At 40.2% G+C, this 25,398-nt stretch overlaps 1 protein-coding gene across 24 annotated transcripts in view; it reads left to right on the forward strand.

Annotated features, from left to right (window-relative positions):
* Nucleotides 1-25,398, forward strand: part of Slc25a24 (solute carrier family 25 member 24) — a 102,650-nt gene that overhangs the window by 20,527 nt on the left and 56,725 nt on the right. For 23 of the 24 annotated variants that reach the window (XM_052731767.1, XM_052731766.1, XM_052731765.1 and 20 more), the window contains 3 exons: nt 9,857-9,968; nt 14,535-14,693; nt 19,295-19,447. In XM_052731767.1, the coding sequence (XP_052587727.1) occupies nt 9,857-9,968; nt 14,535-14,693; nt 19,295-19,447 (424 nt within the window). The remainder of the gene's footprint in view (nt 1-9,856; nt 9,969-14,534; nt 14,694-19,294; nt 19,448-25,398) is intronic. The other variant, XM_052731763.1, reaches the window with a different exon arrangement.

Below are 25,398 nucleotides of genomic sequence, written 5' to 3' on the forward strand. Positions count from 1 at the left end.
TCCAGATCTCAATGAGGGACCTTAACTTAAAAAAAAAAAAAAGCCAATGAGGTAGATGACTCCTGAGGAATGACATCAGAGATTGGTCTCTTGCCTCCACACGCACAGAAATTGAATGCACACACACACACACACACACACACACACACACACACACACACGTGCAATGTATGCAATTTGCTAAAATTTGTTCCTGATTTTTGCAATTGTTTTCATAAGAGAATTTGTCCAGATCAGCCTTTCTGTGCTTATTCTCTTAATTTTGCTATTTAGGGTATATTGACCTGGAATGAGTTGGGGGTCTTCTTGTAAAACATAGAATAGAATTGGATTATTGTCCTAGTTATGTTTCCTGTTGCTGTGATAGAATAACTTGACCTAAGCAACTTAAAGGACAAATGTTTATCTGACTCTCAGTTCCAGCAGCGGGTCACATTACATCCATAGTCGAGAGCAGAGAGCCGTGAGCTAACTCATGCACACCTGCACTCAGCTCACTTTTCTGCATTTTATACAGTCCAGGAAGAATGGCGCTGCTCACGATGGGCAGGTGTGGTGATACATTGTGTACCTTAATAAACTTTGCCTGAAGATCAGAGAAGCGGAGCAAGCCACAGCCACCACCTCTTACTTCACAAACTCCTCAGCCTGAAAGAGCTTCAGGCAACAGGCCTCTAGTCAAATGAGCTTCCTCAGCTGAAAAAGCCTCTAGCTGAAAGGGACGCTTCTGCGGGAAAGCCTTTAGTTCCTGTCTCCTCACGCCTTATATACCTTTCTCTGCCCAGCCATCATTTCCTGGGATTAAAGGCGTGTGTGCTTCCTAGTACTGGGATCAAAGGTGTGTGCCACTACTGCCTGACCTCTATGTTTAATCTAGTGCCTTGTTCTGTTCTCTGATCTTCAGGCAAAGTTTATTAGGGTACACAATCTATCACCACAGGTAGGCCTTCCCATCAATTAACATAATCATGATAACCCCTCACAGACAATCTCAGAGGCTAACCTAGACAGTCCCTCACAGGTGTGTCTGGAGGCTTGTCTTCTAGGTGTTCAGTTGAGTTATTATTAGTCATTACAGTTCTTTATTTCTTAAGGGTTTAAAAGAACCACACAAAAGTAGTTGAGCCCTGTGTTTTCTATGTGGGAGGATTCTAATTAAATTTCACTATCAGTTACAGAACCATTCATACTTTGCAGTCCTTCTTTAGTCAGTTTTAAAAAGTTGTGTTTTTAAAGCTGTATGTGTGTATGTGTCCATGTGTACCCTATGAAAAGCAGTCTACAGATTCAGCCTAATTCCTGTCAAAAATACCTAACACTATTTTCCATAGAAAGAAAAGAATCTTAAAATTTATATAGACACATAAAAGACCCTGTGTAGCCAAGGCAATATGGAGCAAAAAAGAACAGTGCTGGAGGGATCACTGTACCTGACTTCAAATTATACTGCAGAGCCATAGTAATAAAAACAGCATGGCACTGGCACAAAATCAGACAGGGATATCAACAGGATAGAATAGAGGACCCAGCTATAAGTCCAGGCAACTACAGCCACCTGCTTTTTTGACAAGGATGCCAAAAGTATTCCCTGGAGAGAAGACAGCCTTTAGGGTGTTAGGAAAACTGGATGTGCTGAGAATGAAACCAGTTCCTTATTTCTCAGCCCACACAATAATTAACACCAAGTGGATCAAAGACCTCTGAGACTGCTGGAGGAAAGGCAGGGAAAACACTCCAAGATATAGGTGTAGGTAAAGACTTTCTGAACAGGACTGCAATTGCTGAATAAGTAAGGGCAGCAATTTACAAATGAGACCACATGGAATTAAAAAGCAAAGAGAATAGACAACCCAGTGGAGAACTGGGGAAATATCTTTGCCAGATGTACTCCAACAGAGGATTAATATTCAACAGTCTCTAAAGAGCTCAAAACATTAAAGAACCCTGTTGAAGACCACCTGTGGGGTTGGGGAAATGGCTCAGTGGGAAAGTGCTTGCTGCATGGGCATGAGGACCCAAGTCCTGTCCTCAGAACTCATGTAAAGCTAATAGAATGGCTCATGCCTGTAATCCAGTAGCAGGGGTGGAAGTGTGAGCTCTTGGGTGTCTGCTATCCAGACAATCTAGATGAAACTCTGATCTTTGGGTTTAGAGTCTATCTTAAAAAAATAAGCTGGAGAACTGATGGAGGAAAGACATTCCAGGGTCAACTGTAGGTCTCCACACATGCCAGCACAGAAAGGCGCACCTGCACACACACACACATACACACACACACACACACACACACACACACACACACACACACACACGTGAGATCATGGGCCATCTGATGAAGCTACTATTGTTTTGCTGAATGGATATGATGTGTCTATCAAATCACCTTCTAAGTAACTATTTTATGTCTAGCAGAGGATTACAATTGCTGTCAGCTTTGGTCAGAGAAGCTTCTCTTTGCAGTGGTCAGAGGTAACTGAATCAACATGCTAGGAATAAGTGAATGTCGGATGCTCAGCTGTAAACAGAGCATCTATATCACCCCCTAAAAGGCTCAGGGAGTATCACTATAAAAGGGGTGAAAGAATGTAAGAGCCAGAGGAAGTTGGGGAGAAGTTGTGTGGAACGTGACTTAGGGCGTGGTATGGTCTTTGCACTCTTAACTCACAGCATCTGTGATTTCCTGTATAAGATTTCACCAATTTGGGCTTATCAGTATCCTGTCATGGAATGAGGGGAACTCATGGGGTTATATGTAATTTCTGGTTGATGGGAGGGGAGACATTTTCTTCAGTGGTACAATCACTGGTCAGGTGCCCATGCTCCATTAAGCAAATCCTCACTCATGTTCCTGTAAGCAAACCTAACTAAACCTAACTAAGCACATTGGGTTACACACACACACACACACACACACACACACACACACACACACATGTGAACACAATACACACAACATGGAAGTGTAAGTTCCTCCTTGGGAAGAGATCAGAGGAAGTTGGGAGGGGAATAAGAAAGTATAAAGGGGAAGCAAATTATGATCTAAAGACAGGTACTATGATCTAAAGACAGGTACATATATGAAAATTTCATAATGAAACCCATTATGATAATTAATGTACCAATAATAAATCTATAAATAAATAATATTTCTAGGAATTTATTAGTTTCACCTAAGTTTCAAATATATTGGCAAGTTTGTTCATCATTCTTTTTTTTCACAACTGAGATTTTATTGATTGAGGAGCATTGTACAGGCATTTCAATTCTTAACACATGTGCTATAGTCGGAAAGTTTTCCAGTCCTACCTGGCCCCGCGGTCCCATGTTTCTCTGGTCCCACCTAGTCCGCAGTCCCACAGCCGCTTATAAAATAATTACTCAGAGGCTTATATTAATTACCAGTTGCATGGCCTATGGCAGGCATCTTGCTAGCTAGCTCATATCTTAAATTAGCCCATTTCTATTAATCTATGTTTTGCCACGTGTTCTGTGGCTTACCAGTCTACTGGCATGTTGTTCCTTCAGCAGCAGCTGGTGTCTTCTAGACTCCACCTTTCTCTTTCCTGTCTCTCTCCTTGGATTTCCTACCTGCCTCTATGCTGCCTTGCCATAGGCCAAAGCAGCTTATTTATTAACCAATGGGAACACATATATTCACAGCATACAGAAAAACATCCCACAGCATTTCCCCTTTTCTATCTAATCAAAAAGGAAGGTTTTAGCTTTAATATAGTAAAATTATATATAACAAACAGTTATCAAGCAAGAATTATAGTTGCAATATCTAGTCTATTTTGTATTTGGCAAAATTAAAGGAAATATTTTATCCTGTATTTGTAAGTTTAAGGTTTCATACCTAATTTATCTTTTATCATAACCAAGGAAAATTGTAACTATCTAGTCTTTAACTACATCAAAGACCTCAGAAGGATATAATATTACCTAAGTAAACAGGAAATGCATTGTAAGCAACTTCCAAAATTCTGGAAATGACAGAGACAGCTGGCTGCCTGGACAGTCATCTACAGTTCCTCTGTAATGTTGAGGCATCAATCTTTAGCTAATAGGTCTAGAGTTTTTTAGTCAATAATGAGCTAGTCAATAATAAGTCTAAGCTAATGGCCGAGCAGTTTTAGTTAATATAAGCCTCTGTGTGTTTACTTGGGTGTGAGTGGCTGCAGGACTGGCAGGTGAGAGAGATTTGTCCCAACTGTCTGCCAGCTGGGACACAGAAAAACTTTCAGTTACACTGTGTCCTGTAGAATATTTTTCAGTCTCCTCTGCAAGGCAGGAACCTGCCTTGTAAATTTTAGTGGTCACCTTCCTATGGGCTTGCTTGTCTAGTTTATATATCATATTATCAGCAGTCCAGGCGAGAGCAGTTTCTTCCCCAAATGGCTATTTTTGTCAAGAAGATAAACTCCATATAGAGTGTCATCAATGCCTATCTTTTTCTTTGAAGTAAATCGGTGCTGCCAGGAGCAGACATGTCTCACTGTCCAGAAAGTCTAAGTTTTTAAAACATTTTAAATGTCATATTTTGTAAGTCTTTGAAGATTACCTACCTAATTGAAATATATCTATGTATACCTAAAAACTTAACTAACATGACTATAAGTGTGATTATCATAGATGACTATTAATCTGTTTTTAATTATATTTTATAATTTTAAATGAATTGCATAAACATAGTACCTTAAACAAGAGTAGAAATATACATACAGTATAGCAAAATTGACTTTAAATTTGTAATAAACTAAAATCTATAGCAATATAAAACATTTTAAACAAGTTGTTGCTCTTTAAATTTACATTTAATAATCTACCTTTTCATCCTATCATATCTATAATACCCTCTTTTTATTTTTAGAAAGAGATTGTATTTATAATCAACCCCCTTTAAATAAAAATAAACACTTATAAAAAATATTTTGGGAACTTGGGTGTAGTGTCTCATACTACTTTTTTGCTGGTTGGGGCACTGGTAATCTTATGGGGATCCTGAGAAAATTTAGAATTATAGTTAAATCTTGACTGTAGTCTGTGAAGACAGATTGTCTCAGCCAGTTATTTTGAAGCTGATTTTGGATGTTGGATCATCTGGGCCATGATGTCATCAGAGATCTTTCAGGGGATCTTGTCTGGTCAAACCATATCAGCTTGGAAGCAATCCACAGGTTCTCATCTTCTGTGGAAACAAAAGCAGACCCTCTTTACCAAAGCAATGTATCCTTAGACACAAATTTTGAAGTCAAGATACCTTTAAAATATATATATTGCCTTAATTTAGTAGTCTTTACAATCAAATGTCTTTCTGCAGTTAAAAATCCCAAAGACAATATAATCCAGACTCAGTGTGTGATTTCCATCTTTATGTGGCTTACTTTTTTATATTATTTTACTGTCTCTTTAAAGACTTTATTTTTTAAAGCTTTTTTTTTTATATATATATAACTGTCTATACACCCATTTCAGCTTGTTAATGTGGCAGAGGTAATTCACCTCCAGCTCTGGGAGCCATGCTCTCCACTGACTCTGGGAGGCAGTGGGTCCATGTCAGAAACCTTTTTTTTTCTGTACTAGCAAAAGCTAAATCCACCATGCAGTGTGCTGCGTGGCTTGGAGATGCCTCTGTGTACTGCAGCAGGAATCCGCCATGCTGCAACTCAAGCCCGAATCCTGCAGCATCTCACAGCCTTCATGAGACATGAAGTAGGAAGCTGGTTTTGGCTCCATTTTAGAATCCGTTTTATTAAGTTCTCTCAGGTTTTAGGTGGAAATTTGAGCCAACATGTTGGGCAGCCAAATGTAGTTGAAAGTTTTGTTTGGTCCCGCCCGGCCCCTCAGTCCTGCAACCTCTTATAAAATAATCACACAGAGGCTTAATATTATTTACAAACTTATGGTCATGGCCTATGGCTCAAGCTTTTTGCCAGCTAGTTATTAATCTATATGTTGCCACGTGTTCCATGGCTTTACCTGTGTGCCATTACATACTGGGATGGCAGGATGGTGGTCTGCTCTGCCTCTCCTTTCTTTTCCTGTCTATCTGCTTGGATTTCTACCTGCCTCTAAGCTGCCTTGCATAGGTCAGTGCAGCTTTATTTATCAACCAATCAGAGCAACACATATTCACAGCATACAGAAAGACATCCCATGCAATGTGCCCAAACTCTGAAGTCATATGCTGTGTTCATGTGCCCAGAATTCTGAAGAGCCATTGTGTTTCTTTATGAACAGTTCTTCCAGTGATGTTCTAGCCTCAAACTGAAGACCCCACACAACAAGGCAAAACCTCAGAATCTTCATTTCCACTGATTCACAATTTTATATTATATACAGTACACACTCAAAAATTTCCATCTTTCACAGTGCATTATTACAACTGTTAGGAAAATGGACTGCCACTACCAGAGATGTTGTGGTTTTGACTGAGCAGGGACCAAATGGTGGACTTTTGGGAAATGGTTCTACTAGAAACATGAGATCAGACATATTCCAGACATAAATGCACAACTGAAACTCCAAATTGTAGTTTAGTATGCTTTGTATTGTAGGATATAAAACTAGCCCCTCTATGGAATGTTAGCTGATCCCGAGACTGACGCAGCCTCTTCTAATTCAGTACCCCACTGTCTTCTGTTGTACCAAAAAATAAATAACCAGCGAATGATTTCACCTCGTAAAAAAATCATTTACACTTAAAAAATGGGATGAGGTGGATCTCTCCCTCCCATTTAAGAATGTTTCTAGAGCTTCTTAAAAACTCGCATTTACAAGATAGTTGATCAAATATTCCTCTGGGTTGTACAAGAAGGGAGGCAGGGCCACTGACAGACACGATGGATGGCTAGTGGGACTTGGCCTCTTCCCCTTCTGCTTCAGAGGCTGGACTCTGGCTCTCTGTCTCAACACTTCCACAGGCAGATCTGTGTTTGCTGGTCGGCCCCTGGAGCCTGCTTGTCCCTTGCTCCCCTCTTCCCTTTCGTTTGCACTTTTTGTGTCTGGCGATTTATGGCCATCAGAGGCCTTTTCTGGCTTCGGGCCCTCCTTCAGGTCCCCACGTGGGTCTGCCTAACAGCCTGGCAGGGCGGCCTTGGCCTCCACCTTCGCTGCCTGTCTGCTGTGCTAACCTTCCTCTTGGCCATTCTGGCGGCACTAGGTGGAGACACATGTGATGCCGAGCCTGCCACAGAGCGGTGCTGCAAGCTGCCCCCATATTGACTGCAGCGACCCGTCACGGGGCCCGTGGGAGCTGTTCATCACGTTCTTACTACCTGCTTATTTTCTCCAGATCGATAGTTACGTTCTTCTTCATTTTTAACCACAACGTTTATGTCTGTCTTTTAAAAAGAACTATTTTACTGAGAATCTCCCAATTTTATTTTTAAATTTTTACTATTTTAGTATGTATGTATGTATGTATGTGTGTATGTATGTATGTATGCATGTATATATGTGGGTGGCTGGCACATATGTGGCACCCGTGCATGGGGAGGTCAGAAGAAAACCTGTTGTATTTATGAAGTTGTCCGTGAGTTCTTTTGCTTACCATTATAAGTTAAATTGGCTTAAAATAGTATATGTGTTCTTTATTTGTGTTTATCATTGTTATTACAAATTGCTAAATTATAGAATTGGTTCATCAATTTCCAGATTTCTGTTATAAGTAAGAATAGATTTTGTTTTTGGTCGTGGTCCTGGGCATCGCACCTGTGACCACACACGTGCTGAGCAAGCTCTCCACCACTGAACTGTACTCAGGGAGGAAAGCTCTATCGCGAGTGCTCTTTGTATGTTCCACAGGACCACTGTGTAAATGGACACCTTTGTTCTTCCTTTCTTCCTAATGTAGCTCAGCCACAGACTCTCCGTGAAGCACACGGCCTTCAGTACTTTCTTTTCTTTTGTCCTTTCTTTTTATTAGTTTGTTTGAGATGAGGTCTGTGTAGCTGACTGTCCTGGAACTCACTTGGTAGCTCAGAATGGCCCTTGAACTCATCACTTCTGTCTCAGCCTCCAGAATTCTGGAAATGCAAGTAGGAGCCGCCACATCCAGGTCCCACAGTTGTTTTATGGTCAGGCTGATGGATCATTTGTAACTTAGTATTTGGCCAGTGATTCAAAGGGACACTTGTATACATAATTTACACCATGAGTGCTGCTCTCTGGGAGCTCTGAGCTGCACATCTGTTTTGTTCTACCCATTCATTCTCTACTTAGGCTCCTACTTTTGCATGCTACTGTTTGGAAACTACCCCCAGCCAGAAACCAGTACCGAGGGGAGATTGGCTCATCTCTTTCCCTTCTCTACACAGGACGCAGTTCTGCCCACAGTGCCCGTGGACACTCATTACCTGCATTTTGTCAGTGCATGAATGTTCACAGTGATTTCACTGGAGCTGGAAATGACATGAGGCTCCTTGTCAGGGGAATGAATTTTGTTTCACAAAATTTCCATTTGGAAAAATATCACTAAAATTCCAGACACACTTAAAGAGACATTTTTTAAGATGAAATTTTAATTTTTATCGTTGTGTGTGTGCAGGCGCACATGTGCCGTGACACCTGTGTGGAAGGTGGCAGACAAGTGTCAGGAGTCGCCTCTCTCCTTCCACCGCGGGTTCCGGGAACTGAACTCAGGTCACTAGCCTTGTGTGGCATGCACTTCTACCCACTGAGCATCTGCTCTGGAGATGTTTGAAGGCTGAGTTAACACTGAGTTTTACATGGTAAAAATGGAGTATTAGGTATAAAAAATGAGTTTATGTATAAAAGGTTACTTTAAAGTTGATTTGAAAGCCACCAAGGAAAAGAGGGTCAAAGGCAAAAATAATACTAGAAGATCCAAAAGATACAAAGTTATTTAGTCAGATTTATTAACTTAGTCATTTGCCTGCTCGGTGCTAGAGATATGCATATGACTTTAAAATAATCTTTCTCTTCAAGAAATACAAGGAACATGTGGAAATTACATTCAAATAAACAATTAAAAAGTCAATATATAGTGGAATCCACTGAAGGGACAGTTTACAAAACATCTGATCAGTACTCGTGAGTGTGTGTGTGTGTGTGTGTGTGTGTCCGTGTGTGTCCTCCTGCTTATGTGTATATGTGCATGTGTAAGCCAGCTCAAGTTCCATAGACTCCATCCACCTTTCTGTTTGTTTGCTTGTTTTCCTTTGCTGAGATGGGGGTCTGCCAGTGGCTAGAACATCCTGTATATGCGAGGCTGGCTGGCCAGTGAGCCGGGGGACCTTCTAGTTTCTACTTCCTCAGTGTGCCTGGCTTATTTTTGCATGGTTTCTGGGAACTGAACTCAAATCTCTGTGGTTGCCAGGCGAATATTTTACATGCTGGGCTGTCTCTCTAGCCCCTGATCTTCAGTGCTCTTTGGGAATGTCAACATTGTTAAAAATAAGAAAAGTCTGGAAACTGCCATAGTAGGGAAGAGCTTAAGGAAGCATGATAACTGAATAGATTGTTATATCTCAGTGAGGCTAAAAGAACATTTGTTTAAAATGAAGGATGTCTGAATAAAGTATAAAATTTAGTTATGAATAATGTGTCAGCCATTAGTCATGACTGTAACAAATAAACCACAATCGTGTAAGATGTAACCAATAGGAGAGCATAGGTATGGCGATATACGAGAGCTGTCTATATCATCCTCTCCATTTCTCTTAAAATCTGATGTTGCTCTAAAAGACAGTCTTAAAAAGGAAAAATGAAAATACAGTGATACTGATAAAATCCAAGGAGTGACTTCAGTAACAAACATCCCAGGAGCGTTTGAGTAATGTGAGTAACAGTGCTGCTGCAAGTCTTACAAACACCATTTAAACTTGTGTTTCAGCATGGATAGCGATGGGTCAATGACAATAGACTGGGATGAATGGAGAGACTACTTTTTCCTCCACCCTGCAAAAAATGTCAATGAAATTATTCGTTTCTGGAAGCATTCTACTGTAAGGTTACTCTGCATTTTACTGTTTTTATTTTTCTTTAACTGTTATAGTTGTAAATATCATTACATAGTTCCCGTTATAGTTTTAGTCTCAATGGCTAAAGATGTGTTATTTACTTTTAACAATATTCTTATTTAGTAAGGAGTGTTAGTATTTTATGTGCAAACATAGAAACCACAATTTGCTTGTTAAAACCTATGTCTTAATAGGTGCCTACTAAGAGGATCTATTCTGTGTTAAAAATAGTGTTGTTATATGTAGTTGTGTTGTCCTAGAAAAGTGAAAAATATGTGTTTTCTTTTTACACAGATAATCACATGCTTGAGTGGGTCTTTTGGCATTGGGAATATAAAATTACATATTAAGATTTCAGAATTTAGAGTAAAAAAGGAAGGAATGTACAAGTTATCTGCTCTTTTGAGTTTCATAAGCCCCTTGACCTGAAGTTGTAAGGAGTAAAAGAAATTCTGCACTGAAAGTCTTTCAAGTCCTTTAGATGCAAGGTGGGGGAGTTAAAATGCTGCACCCACAACACTCAGTTCTCATCACTGTTCCCTCTTCTCTCCATAGACAGTCCAGAAGAAAAAGAAACTATTAGCTCTGGAGTCAGAGTGTGCACGTTTGAACCCACACCTCACACCCACTCTCTGTGTCTCCGTGCCTCAGTCTCCCATGAGATAGTGGAGATAGGTGTATGAGTTTTCAGAGTTCAATTAGTGCATTAGTCAATGTGTTTAAAACAATCTAAGAAAACATGTTTTCAATAAACACTTGTTAGGTTAGCCTCTTGGTTTCATCTGTGTTCCTGAATGTTTGAACATGTGAGGAGCATGTAACATCATTTCTCATCTGGTTTTGATTTCTATAGTATTTTGATAACACATCTGATTTCTTACTTTTTGACCAGCCTTTCCATGTTCACTTAATTTATCTCCTATAACTACTACTCAGGATGTATTATTACATTTTTCTTTTATTGGGAATAGATTTTTTTCATACAATATATTCTGACTACAGTTTCCATTCCCCCAGTGGAATGGGGGAGAGCAATGAAAGAGACATCTTGATGGGGGCTGCATTTCAGGGTCAGGGAGAAGCCTGGTGCCAGGGAAACACCCAGGAATACACAAGGATGACCCCAGCTAAGACTCCTAGCAATAGTGGAGAGGGTGCCTGAACTGGCCTTCTCCTGTAATCAGATTGGTGACTACTCTAATTGTCATCAGAAATACACTATTCAGTGACTGAGGGAAGCAGATGCAGAGAGCTACAGCCAAGCACTGGGCCCAGCTCCAGGAGTCCTGCTGAAGAAAGGGAGGGGGGATTGTTTGAGCCAGGGGGGTCAAGGTTATGACAGAGGAACCCACGGTTGACCTGAGTGGGAGCACCTGGACCCTGGATCAACAAACAGTTAGGGAGCTTGCATGAGACTGACCTAGGCCCTCTGCATGTGTGTGTGACAGTTGTGTAGCTTGCTGCATTTGTAAGGCTCCTAGCAGTGAGATCAGGACCTGTCCCTGGTGCTTAGCTGGCTTTTGGGAACCTGTTCCCTATGCTGGATTACTTTACCTCAACTTGATGTGCCATGCTTTGTTCAAGCCTGTGGGGGGGCCTGCCCCTTTCTGAATGGAGATGGAGGAGTGGATAGGGAGTGGGGTAGACAGGAGTGGGGGGGGGGTGAGGGAACTGGAGGAGAGGAGGGAGGGAAACTGTTGAAAGTGTGTGTGTGTGCACGCGTGCGTGCGTGCATGCGTGTGTGTGTGTGTGTGTGTGTGTGTGTGTGTGTGTGTGTGTGTGTGAACGGGTTGTGTAAAAGACTTGCTGCTATGTAGAGGAGCGATGTGAAGAGATGTGGAGGGAGTGTGTGAGTGTGTATTAGAGTGTGGGGGAGGTGTGCAGAGGGAGCTGAGGAGAGGGCATGAGTAGCTAGGCAGGGGAGAGAGCTAGAGAGATTTTCAGAGAGGATTTTTTAAGATGAAGTAAAAGAGAAAGTTACTATCAGAAAGTGTATGTTTCCTTATTTTTTCCCCTCAGATAGAAAAAGTCTAGCCCTCACAACATTCATGGAATTTTTTGCATACCCTGGTGCTGACTAGAGGCTGGACCTCCCAGTTAGCGTTACCAGACATCAGCATAAACACACAATCAGTAATAACCAGGGCACTATTTCTCCACTAGAACCTAGCAACTCTACCACAGTAGACCCTGAGAAATGCAACATAGCTGAAGCACAAGACAAGGACTTCAAAATAACCTTTATGAAGATGTTAGAGGTCCTTTAAAAGGATATGAATACATCCATTAATAAATCTATGAAAACACAAACTGAAATAAAATGAAGAACATAGTTCAAGACTTGCAAGTAAAAATGAAATCAATAAAGAAAACCCAAACTGAAGGATAAATGGAAAAAAAATGTAGGAACTCAAATGGATACCCCAGAGGCAAGCCTCACCAACAGAATGTAATTGGAAGAGAATCTCAGGCATTGAAGACATGACAGAAGAAATGGATATATTAGTCAAAGAAAACGTTAAATCTAAAACATGCAGGAACTCTGGGACACTATGAAAAGAACAAAGCTAAGGATTAAGGGAATAAAGGAAGGAGAAGAAACACAGGCCAAAGGCACAGAAAATATCTTCAACAAAATGATAGAAGAAAATGTCCCTAACCTAAAGAAGGGAGTACCTATTGAGGCACAAGAAGTCTACAGAATAGTAAGCAGATTGGACCAGAAAATCAATTCCTCACAGCACGTGATAATCAAAATGCTGAAGATACAGAAAAAAAATATTAAAAGCTGCAAGAGAAGAAGACCAAATAACAGGTAAAGGCAGAAAAACACCTGACTTCTGAATGGAGACTCTGAAGCCAGAAGGGCCTGAACAGATGTTCTACAAACTCTAGGAGACCACAGATGCCAGACCAGAATACTATGCCCAGCAAAACTTTCAAGAACAATATGGAGAAAGAAAGAAATCCCATGATAAAACCAAATTCAAGAAGTATCTATCTACAAATCCAGCCCTACAGAAAGTGCTAGAAGAAAAATTTCAACCTGAAGAGGTTAACCACACCCAATAAAACACAAGGGATAAATAATATCAGAACAACAAATCAAAAAAGAAGAGGAAAAAAACCCACATCTGTGGGGGCCCATAGAGACTCTGAGGTCATGACACTTGAATTCAAATTTGGGCTTTGAGGCTTCTAAGTTACATTAACTATAAAGAATTATTTTCTTGCATTTTAAATTTGTAATTTTTATTTTTAAAATACTATTTTATTTTTATTAGTTCTTTGAGATTTTGTGCAATGTGTCTTGATCATATTTACCCCTTACCCAACTCCTCCCAGATCCACTCTACTTTACCTGCCTACTCAACTTTGTCTCCACTCTCTTAACCCATCAAGTCCAATCTGTGCATTCAGTGTTTCCGTAGGGTTTTCTCTGGGCACTTGTATTTGCTACCTTTGTTGTTGTAGTTGTTGCTCTGTATTGTAGTTGATGGTATCTTTTCCCTGTGTCTCCTATTATAGAGACAATGATAACAGAGCACTGTAAAAGCTAGAGGCAGAAACCCCCTTCTCCATGACTGTGTCACTAATGCAAAGCCCAGAGCCTGGCATGTTGACGTTTGCTTCACCAATGTCGATTGAGCACCCTTGTCTTCAGGAGCTGAGATCTAGGTTTCCAGCAGTACACAGGGAGACCAGGTTGCTGGCCTCATCCGGCTTACTTTGTACAAGAGTAGCCAACAATAAACAGAGTAAACTAATCAGTCAAGATTGTGCATTATTAGACAGGAAGCGACTGAGTCAAGAAGAAACCTCTGTGGGCAGAGGGAAAACAAATTTGAGAAGGTTCCTGAAAGGGCATTAACAGAATGAATAAATCAAAGAGGGAAGCTAGGAAGAGCAGCCGCTTACCTATCTCATCGACAGTAACAGAATCCAAGTCTAGTTTGGTGCTCTTCACTGAAACGCAATGCTTCGACACTTAAAACATACTCCTCAGGAAATAAATTATGGTTGCTAAAGGTAAAATTACTAAATATAAACTCACTGTAATACACATTTTTAAAGAGAAAATCAGTCAACAGAAGGTCACTGAGTAAGTCAGAGTGCATAAGTTGCTATTCTTGCCTCCTGACTTTAACTCATATGTATGAGTTTGGAATAGAGTGTGGAAATTTACTCAGTATTTATTCCTCACCTAGTATGTGGCAGACACGGTGTGAGTGGCGTGTTCCCTGCTCTCAGGCTTACATTGTTTTCGTGGAAGAGATTATTTAAATGGTTTGAGAATTATTTTAAATTAATAGCTAATTTAATGAAAATTTTATTTTAAATCTGTATGTGAAGGTGTTATACCAAGTAATTTGAGTATAAGCACCGAGTACTAAGCAAATTGTCAATCTTCAGTATAGGAGGTGATTTGAAAAATAAATGTTGAAGTTTTTGCTCTGTGTGAAAAGTTTTTCTTGATCTTTGTAGAAAGTTATGCTTTGATTTCTCAAGTGTTTCCACTTCAGTGTCTAATTCTTCTTTTTCACTTCTCAGATAGTTGATATAGGGGAGAGCATAAGTATTCCCGATGAATTTACAGAACAGGAGAAGAAGTCCGGGGAGTGGTGGAAGCGCTTAGTGGCCGCAGGAATAGCGAGTGCCATCGCGCGGACGTGCACGGCGCCTTTGGACCGCTTGAAAGTCCTGATGCAGGTAGTTTGCGTGCCTTGAAGGGACATGGAGAGTCCTCGATCATTAAAACGTTACTTTTCAGTGTCTGGCAGATGTCATAGTACTTCTCATTGAGATTTTGTGCTTTCTTGGAAATGTAAATGATTTTCTCTTTCCTATCAAAACATTCCGCCCTTTTCTTCAAGAGGCTTCTATGGTGTTTGGAATGATCAATCTTGAATGTCAGTTTCACTGGACTAGGCTGAGCTTAGCAGATGAACAAAGCACTCACCTGAGCGGTCTATCAGGGCATTTGCTGGAGGATTAACTAAGGGAGAGGAATCACCCTGAAGGCGGGCAGCACTCTAGGTGACGCTGGGCCTCAGAGGAGAAGAAAAGGAAACGGGGAGCTAGCTGGACATTCGCTCTCTCTGCTCCTTGCCACATGGGGGGAACTCCACTGCCTGGCTGCCGTGAAAGAAATCTCTAAAGACGTGAGGCCAAAGGAGCCGGTCCCTGTGTGAGGCTTGCTTCCTCATGGTGTGAAAACACGACCTCATACAATACTCACAGGAATTTTACCTTCAAATAACAACAGAACTCCTCTATTAGACTGGTTTTCAGAAGCACAACTAGGCTACCCAGTAATTATTAAAATTCATAATTACAATTCAATACTTGCTAAATACTTTTGCTGTAAGAATATAAAACGCAAGAAACAATATAGTGAATTTAAATTGGTAATTAAAATGATATATCTGGGTGTTTTATTGTCCTTTGTTGTTTTGGTTATATTGGTAACCTTTGGTGATGAATTATGGATAGTTATTATAGTATACTATGATAATTATGTAAAATTGTAATGTTACCTAATTAAGAACTTTGTAATTTGTCTGTAATTGTTCATCATTCTCTCAAAATCTGTGACTCTGCTTAAATATTAAATTTATATGTCATTTTTAGAATATATATTGTGTTAGAAGGATATTATTTTGGATTAAGGGAGCTTTATTTATTTATTCCATACCTGTTTAGCAGAGTATATTATGTGTTAGGTCTTTATTTATTTCTTTTTTTGTTGTTTTTTTTTTCGAGACAGGATTTCTCTGTGTAGCTTTGGCGCCTTTCCTGGAACTCACTCTGTAGCCCAGGCTGGCCTCGAACTCACAGAGATCCTCCTGCCTCTGCCTCCTGAGTGCTGGGATTAAAGGTGTACACCACTGCTGCCTGGCCTGTATTAGGTCTTTAAGGGGCATTAGGTACTGTACCAAGTCAGACACACTTTTTAACATTGGGGGAATTATAATACATCAGGGAAATAGATAATTAGATAATAAATACTGAAGTGCCATTATAGAACTGGACAGAAAACACACTCGTACCATGGGAATACCAAGAGGGAATAGATACTATTTTATTTCTTCTTCTTATGTCTCATGTAGCTATATAATAATATCTTGGTTAATTTATCCAATGGAAATAAAGGCTTTAGTTTAATCATCTAAAATATGGGGAATATAGTTTAGTTATGGTAATAGGGCAACTAACCCACTACCCTTCTATGTGTTTGATTCCATGTGTAACCCATATTCTATTCAGCCAGGAAGCTAAATTTGGACAATTGTTAGGAAAGACAGAGTCGAAAATGTTCTGTTACATGTTAAAGTAGAAAATCAAGTTTTCCCAGTACCTGGGCCTCCAATAAAAAATTTTAAAATTACATATAAACAAAATAATAAGGACATTTGGGATGATATTTTATTTGTATGTTAATAAATAAAGTTTGCCTGTCGATCAGAGGAAATAGCCAGCCATTAACACAAAAGTCAGGCAGTGATAGCACACACTTTTGATCTGATCACTTGGCAGGCAGGGTCTCTGTGTGTTCAAGGCCACACTAGGGAACAGAGCCAAGTGTGGTGACACACGCCTTTCATCCCAGTGCCAACCATAGAGACCTGGAGGTCTGTACAGACAGGCAGTGACAAGGAAGTGAGGTAGCTCGGCTAAGAGCCAATGAGAGGGCAGAACAGCAAGGCAAGAAAGACATGGATAGACAGTAAGTAGCTCACATTTTGGAAGCTACAGAGCTGGTGAGGTAAGGTGCTTGGTGGCTCTCACTAGTTCCCTGATCTCTAAGGCTTTCACCCCTATATTTGGCTACATGTTCTTTATTTAATAAGACCTCTTAGAAATTTGGCTACAGACATTTACAGTGGTACACAGAGGAGACATGGTTGAGAGGTAGCAGACGTGGAAATGGGGCCAAGAGGGAAAATTAAGAAGAAAGATAGCTTATGTGCTTATTCCATGTTAGGTGCTAGAACTGCAAAGATGAACGAGCATAGTTCTTATTGTCCAGAACATTACAGACATATAAATCTGTGATGATGATATGATATTGAAAAGAGTAATTGTTACTTTAGAGGTTTTGCTTCACACAATCTGGGAAAGAACATTGTAGGTACACCAAGGTAGAGATGATTAGATCTCTAAAGGCTACACATACGTCATTGGATTAGGGAGAGTGAAAAAGCATGCAGCAACATCTGCAGTGAAACAGTGTTTGCTGGACATGATGGGGCTGCTGCACAGTGCATTCACAGCAGCTGCAACCACATGCACAAGACCTGTATGAGATCAAGCCAGCTAAAACCACAGCATGGGCAGGGGAGGCTCCTTCATGAAATCCTGTCTCTGAGGAGCAATTGGCAATTGATGGCTGCTGAGAGAGGGAGTTTCATCCCCAAGGATGTGGCCCCTGAGAGGCTGTGCTCCAGGAGATGGTCCTAGACCCATGCACATCCTTGAGCATCAAATGCACACAGTGGATTAAAAAGCACATGAAGTTGAGAGGGATAAGTGATGGAAGGGATGGGGAGGACATGGAGGGGATGAAATGGGGGTAGACATTTGATCAAAACACATTATGTATGTATGAAATTATTAAACAAAGAAATCTCAGATTAAAAATATGGAGCAAATGTGGGGTAATGGAAAGAATGAAAAAAGGAAAGAACTAAAGCAGATAGAGTAGGAAAAGGATGTGAAAAAGGAAAGGAAAATGCAGAAAAATAGAGAATATGGAGGGAGAGTAGATAAGAAATGAATTAAAGTGATGATACAGGCCTGTACTCTTAGCACTTGGGAAGTGGAGGCAAGAGAATCAGGAGTCTAAGGTCATCCTCAGTAACATAGCAAATTTAAGGTCAGACTCTGTCTGTCTGTCTGTCTCTCACACACACATTTTTTAAAACCATAAGATGACAGGAAAACAAAAACACAGGAAAGCATGGAGGTAGACATTAGCTGACCTGTAATTCCCACAGCTCCCTTTGTTAGAAATTCAATTCAGTAACAAAATACCACAGCCTGGCATAAAATCAGAAGTGTGGTGTTGTAGTTCTGGAGGACCAGTCAAGTAGACAGCAGAGCTGACTGCTCTCAGGGTGCTGAGGGAGTCTGCTCCCGGTGCCTTTCCTTGACTTGGATACTTCATATTGCCTTCCTTCTTGGTATGCTATTTCTCTATGTCCAATTTTCCCTTTTATAAGGATAAAGGTAATAGTAGATCAGCTTGACTTCATCTGCAAAGACCCTATCCAAATAGGACCACACCCTGAGGGAATAGGAGTCTGGGCTTCAACATATTTGAGCGCTACAATGCAATCCACAATACCCTGAAGTCTCAATGTATTCACCTTGAAAGTTTGATGTATTTTCATCCAGTTCTGTTTTCAATGCATTTCAATGTGTATTTCAACATTTCAGTGTGCTCTTTAATAATCTTGGGGTACTTTTGATTGCAACCACACACTTTGCTTATGCTGAGGGTCTCTGTCTTCCATAAGTTGTCTTTATTTTTCTTTGATGTTTTAGATTACAATAGTCCCCATCTCTGGGAGAATTTTCCCATTGGTTACCTTACACTGCAGATAGTTCTAAACCCTGGAATATTGTATTTTACCCTATACATACATACATACATACACACGATAAAGTTTAATTTATAAATTAAGCACAATAAGAGATTACCAGCATTAATACTAAAGTACAACATTCATAGTAATATACCCTAATGCAAGTTACACGACTTTCATCTCTCACTGAAGGATGCACTTTATGTTGCCTCTGGCACATGCGTATTGCAAACATCGCTACTGCTGAGCTTTGGGGCCTTAATGAAGTAAAATAAGGGATGCTTGAACATATGCACTATGGTAATACTGCGGTAGTAGATCTGATAATGGAAATAGCTCCTAACTGATTATTGAGTAGGTAGAATATACCACCTGGATACACTGCACACAGGTGACTCATAACTCTGGAAGGCAAGGTGGTGGGTGATTTCATCATCTATGCTGAACAGCATGCATTTTAAAATGCAGGAAATGTTTATTTCTGTGATTTTACTTTATTTGAAGCATGGGATGCAAAACAATGGATAGAGGGAAGGCTACCATGATTTTTATGTGTAACTGGGGACAAGAAAAAAAATACTAACATCGATTTTTTGTGACTGAAGGAAAATTAAACAGCTGTTGAAAGTTATGAAGTATACAGGTATAATTATTTCACTAGCAATGAAGTAGTTTTATATTACCAGCAAAATAAATTTAAATAAATTTGCCACTTATTTCTAGGTGCGTCGTTCAAGAATGAGTAAAATGAGATTGGCTGATGAGTTCAAGCAGATGCTAAGAGAAGGAGGACCTTTTTCTCTTTGGCGAGGAAATGGTGTGAATGTTATCAAAATCGCACCAGAGACAGCACTCAAGATAGCGGCCTATGAACAGGTAAAGTGTCATTGACTATGGGGTTTTCAATGGTCATGTTTTCAATTTAATTTTTTTATAAGTTTAGACTTTTGTGAAAGAGAGCACAAGTGTATATAAGCAAGAGTTGCCCATGTAAATATTACTGACTTTTCTTTTCATCCGTGCTTTATTACTATAGAGTGCTTCTAGGGGTTGCACTGCATTATCACTGCAGGTCTGTGACTCATTCTTTTAAGTTAATTGTCACAGCATAAGAGGTGTTCACAAAACAGTTCATAATTTTTTTCTTAGAACGGTTTGAATGTTTCTCAGAGATTTCAGCCCATTTGTTAATGAATCAAGAATTAGCCTTCTTATTTAGTGAAGACAAAATTGAGAAATATTCCCTGAATTTCAAAGATTTTTGGTCTGATTTAAGATCTTGTTTTTACTTAAGTAATTTACTTTGAGACAGGACAGACATCAGTTTTCAAATATTGCAATTTATTTGGGTTTCATAAGAGTCTAAGGATGCTCTATAAGCTTCTCAAGTTTTTCCTCTTTATTGTGAATTTTAGAATAATTCTCTCCTCTTTAAATAAATGCTTAGCTAGGGCATTAAAGTGCTTCTTCTGCAGGACCTTTCTCACGTGGGCACAGAGCCGTACTGTTTTATGAAAATTTAAAAGATGGATGTTACCCTTTCTTAGGTCAGATGGTTGAAAAGCAAGTAGACAGATGATGGCTCTGAAATGCTTGTCATTAGAATATACAGCTCTTCCTAAAATGGAGATTTGCTGACTCATTCAACGGTATTGTTTTTATCAGCTAGTGTACACCTCATGTGTTAAAGACCCTTTCCTAAGTAATGGAAATGTAGCAAATAAAAACAAGCAAAAGGGTCTCATTTGTCTTTGTGGATTTTAAACTAAAAAACAATAATGGATGAATGAATGAATGCACGATCTCAGTGGTTGCTGGGAAAATAGAGGAGAGAGACTGGCAACTCTTTCTCAGCACGAGAAGAAGAAGAAGGGAGGGAAGTGGGGGTAGATGGGGAACGGGTCCAAAGAGAGGGGTTCCCTAGAGCTGGAAAAAGCAATGCTCCCAAAGTGACCCAGTGAGGGGGGTACTACAGAGACCAAGGCGGTATGCGAAGTGACTGTCCTTAAAAGGAGAAGAGCTTTGGTAAGAAACTGGAGCTGGGGCTCAGGAAGGCTTGGTGTTGCCCAGGCTCTTCAACCACAGGCCCAGGAGAAGCACTACTGAGTCAGGACAGCTGTAAGCAGGTTTCTTGTTGCTTTCTTCTTAATGCTTCAGTTTCTTTGGTAAAAATGGAAAACAAAGATATGCTGGAGGCTCAAAAGAGGGGAAACTATGAAAATTTAAGAGAGTCATAGTATAGATGGAACAAGGAAATGAAACAAGATTGGTGGTGGCAAAGGTCAGTTGAATAGTCATGAGTATAAAGTTGTATCTGGAAGCAGATAGATCCAGGAGATCTGAGTTACAATATCTTTTGAATTTTGGCAATTATTTTATTTCAGTATTTGTTATGTGCCTACACACATGAGCTAGGTCTTAGGTTTTATAGTAGAGTCTGGGGGTACATAAGAAAACAAGATATATATCAACTCTCTGCCCTTCCAGATCCACATTCTATCAAAAGTCCATGCTGAAATTCAGGGACGATTCATCTAAATGAAAATACCAATTTAAGAGAGAGAAATAGTGTGTTGTAAACATATAAAAAAGTTGTGTCCAATGTGTGTTCATGACTGTTAACTGGGAATGTCTATGCTGTCATTTATAAATGAAGAAGAAGAATGTTCTAGACTCTGTGTCATCAGCATGCCACTGTCACTACTTAAGGGGGCACGCAGTGACACAGAGGACACTCCAGGTAACGGTGTTACTAACCAGGACTTTGACTTAAAATGTCTAGCCTGCAGCCCTGGTGAGGTGGAATGAGTCACAGAGAGGCAGCAAAGGGCTCCTTTCCCTATTTTGTGCAACTTCTGATGAGTGACAGACAACAGCCTACTTGATGCTTCCTCCCTTTCGGCCCCATCCTGCTTCCTGCTGGCCTGTTCAGGGACACATTGCCTTGTAGGGATAACAAGAACGAAGGGGCTGCCACAGAGGGTGTGAAAAGCGGTAGCCAGCCCTGTTCTGTTGCACCTAGAATCCAGTTTTCTTGCTGTCGAGAAGCCCGTCTTTCCCTAGTTAACCCGTGTTCTTCTCCAGGTTTTCTCGGAGGCCCACTTTTCTCTTGATTCGGCAGAGAACTTTACTGGAGGATGGGTGTTGAGTGAGGCTAGGTCAAGTGAGTTGCAGCATTTCTCCAGAGACTGTATTTTACAGGTTAGACTGTGTGAAGTCCTTATCCCAATATTAAGCCTTCTGTAATTTCTCCCCATTTGGCATGTCCTGGACACTTACCATTGGCCACTTGACAACATACTGCTTTGACAGAAGAGTCTTTAAATTATACCCTAACGAACCCTGCTTTTCCTGTATTAATGCTGTTCACATTTTCTCTTACATTTTTCTCCTTCTTATGGAAATTCTTCCTAGAATCTATATCTTGCATTTCCTTTTCCAAGAAGAGACTTCCTTTAGAATCTTCTCTTCCTGCTGCAATCTGCTGGTTGCTTTTACTACTTTCCGTAAGTCAGAGTTAGGTTCAGAGGTGTGTGTGACAGAAATCCCCACACAACTTAAGACAGAAATCCATCACTTATGCACACATAGAAATCCGAGGAAAGGCAGAGAGTGCAAAGATGTCCTGTAGGCAAAAAGAAATTCCGTCACTTCCGGTTCACTGTCTGTCTTCTGTGTTGTAGTCCCTCTGTCATGAGTCTGAGCTGGAGCTCCAGCTATCACACCCAACTTCCAGGCAATAACTAGGGAAGGAATCAAAGATGGATACATCCCTCCCATCTAGGATACTTTCCCACACAGAATACTTAAGCTTCATGCCATTAGCTTAGACTTAGACACACAAATAGGTCTAGCTGGAAAGAACTTAGGAGTGTTGTCTTTAGTTGTAAAACAACTAGCTGCAAATGAATGTATTTCTGAGGATGAAGGGGAGAATGAATGTATGTTAGTATACACCTAGCAGTCACTGTCGGTCAAGGTTTGTCTTTTCCTTTAGGATCTGTTTTAAAATATTTGTTCAGGAAAAACCGCTTCTTTAGAATAGGGTGTGCAAGCTCATTTCCAGAACAGTGCCTGTTCAGTACTGAATGCCAATGAATGAGCTGCACAACGCCATTCTGTAGATGGGAAAACACAGGCAAGGAAAGATGCACTTCTTACTGAAGCCGTATTTGGTCAGTGAAAGAGTCAGAATTAGAACCCAAGTCATCATGCTTCAGGTCCTTTATCTTGAGGTGTTGCTTTTGATCTCACATTAGAGATTCACAAGGGCTATCACGTATTAGTGTGTATTAAAGAGGTGAATTGAGGTTCATTGTAAATTAAATTAGATACCAACATTTGTCAGTAATTAAGAGAGACTATGTAGAACAGTAGGTAAGGTGTTGAGGTCATGCACTTTGTAAACTTTCAATTAAAGAGGTTTTAAGTGTGTGTGTGTGTGTGTGTGTGTGTGTGTGTGTGTGTGTGTGTGTGTGCGCAGGTTCACAAAGCCAGGGCGTGTATGTGGAGGTCAGAGGACAACCGTCAGAAATCAGTTCTCTCTCGCTCCCTTGTAGGATCTGGAGCGCTAACTCAGGTTGTCAGACCTAGGAGCAAGTCTCTACCCACTGAACAATCATGCCAAATTTGCAGCCACACTTTCTAAATTCAAATTCTAACTCTCCCTCTTTCTAGTCATGCAAAGTAGGTCACATTACTTCCCCTGTCTGTGCTTTAAGTTTTGTAAATGTCCCTTAACTTAAAATAGAAGGAATAAGGATGAGGTGTCGTGGGAACCTAAAGAATTATGATGTGTATACCATGCTTATAGCAGTGTCTGACACAAATGTTAATGAGTGTTTGCTATCTTTAATCCATCCTAAGTTGTTTCTATGACAACTACACTTTAACTTATTTGTTACTGGGAAAGACAGGAAGACTTTATGACAACTAAGAAAACATTGTATATGACATAGACACATAGAACACGAAGCAAATATGCTTCTGTGTCCTAAATATGCTGGAAAATGGTTGCAAAATGTCTAAATAAAATATTATAAAGTTTAGGCTATACCAAAGCCCACAAGTTCTGTCTCCCCAGGTTCAGTAAACTTACTGGGGAGGTCATAGGAGTCAGCATGTTACTCCAGTCCTCATGGCTATGATTTATTACAACAAAAACACACAAAGGAAATTTGGCAAAAGTAATAGACTGGGTAATTTATAAAGAAAAGAGACTGGCCCTGAAGTCCAAGCCCTCTAGAAACCTTCAAGCTGCACAAATTTGTGTAGTCTCTCTGATTAGAACTCGTAATACTCCATTGAGCAGAAGTGATGAGAATGAGTGTTTTTGTCTCATCCTGGATCTTGAAGGGGAAGTTTTTACTTTCCCCCATGGATTATGAAGTTTGTCTCAGTCTGTCTACATCCATTGTATGCTGCTTCAACAAGTGTGAGACACGGGATAACTTATAAAGAAAAGAAATTTCTTTCTAACACTTCCAGAGACTGTGAAGTCCAAGGCTACTAACCCTTTGAGAGTCTTCAAGCTACACAATCCTGTGGTGGAAGATGGGAGGTCAAAAGAAAGCATATCAAAGAGAAAGAGGCAAGAGAGGCTACCTAGCTCCATTACAGCTCACTTTAGTAATCTTTGACCCACTCCGGTGATAATTAGGTTATCCCTTCTCAAACTGTTAATAAAGTTACAATGGTGTGATGGTTAGTTCTAGTGGGCAACTTGACACAGTTTAGAATCATCTGGGAAGAAAGGCTCAATGAGAGATTGTCTAGATTGGGTTGTCCACAGGCAACCTGTGGGGTTTGTCTTGGTTATGTTAATCAGTGTGGGAAGACTCAGCTTGAAAATGGGCGGCAACACCGAGGATAGAGAGAGCTAACTGAGTAATAAGCGTGCATGCGGTTTCTCTCCTTCTGATCTTTACTGTGGATGTTACTAGCCGCTTCAAACCCCTGCTGTTTTGACTTCCCTGCCATAATGGATGGTATCCTGGAACCATGAGCTGAAATAAACTTTCTCCCTTCACTTGCTTCTTATCACAACAACAGAAATAAAACTAGAACAAAAGACAATTAAATTCCAACATGAGTAGAAGAGGGACCACTCAAGCCACAGAGTCAGCTGAGAGCTTTTTCTGTTTGACCTTGATTGAATGGAAAAAAGTTCCTCCTATAAATACCTATTTGAAATTTTTTTTACCCAGAGTTTAATCATGAATGAATTTCAACCGTGCTCAGTGCCTTTTCTGTCTATTTAGATGATAATGTGTTTTTCCTTTTACTTAAGTGTTGTACCACGTTGATACATGTGAGTATGCTAAATCTTTGTGTTCGATACATACCACTTCATCCTGGGAGCTGATCTTTTTTTTTCGAGACAGGGTTTCTCTGTGTAGCTTTGCGCCTTTCCTGGAACTCGCTTTGGAGACCAGGCTGGCCTCGAACTCACAGAGATCCGCCTGGCTCTGCCTCCCGAGTGCTGGGATTAAAGGCGTGCGCCACCACCGCCCGGCGGGAGCTGATCTTTTAAGTGTGCTCTTAAGTTTGGTTTGCTAGTGTTTTATTGAGGAGTTTTTCATCTATATTCACTTGGGGTACTGCCTCTTGTTTTATTTTATTATGTGTTTGGCTTGGAGCCAGTGTGATGCTGGCCTCCTGAAGTGAATTTAGGAGTATCCTTTTCATTTTTCTTAAAGAGTGGAGAAAGAGTGACATCAGTTTTTTTAAATTAAAGCCATCCGACTACTGGTTTTCTTCTGTTGGGAGATTTTTGATTGGTGATCCTTTCTCCTTATTTGTTATTGATCTGTTCAGGTTTTTTGTTT

This window comes from Peromyscus californicus, unplaced genomic scaffold (genome assembly GCF_007827085.1).
Source record: "Peromyscus californicus insignis strain IS unplaced genomic scaffold, ASM782708v3 Scaffold_9__1_contigs__length_137607984, whole genome shotgun sequence".
Classification (NCBI taxonomy): domain Eukaryota; kingdom Metazoa; phylum Chordata; class Mammalia; order Rodentia; family Cricetidae; genus Peromyscus; species Peromyscus californicus.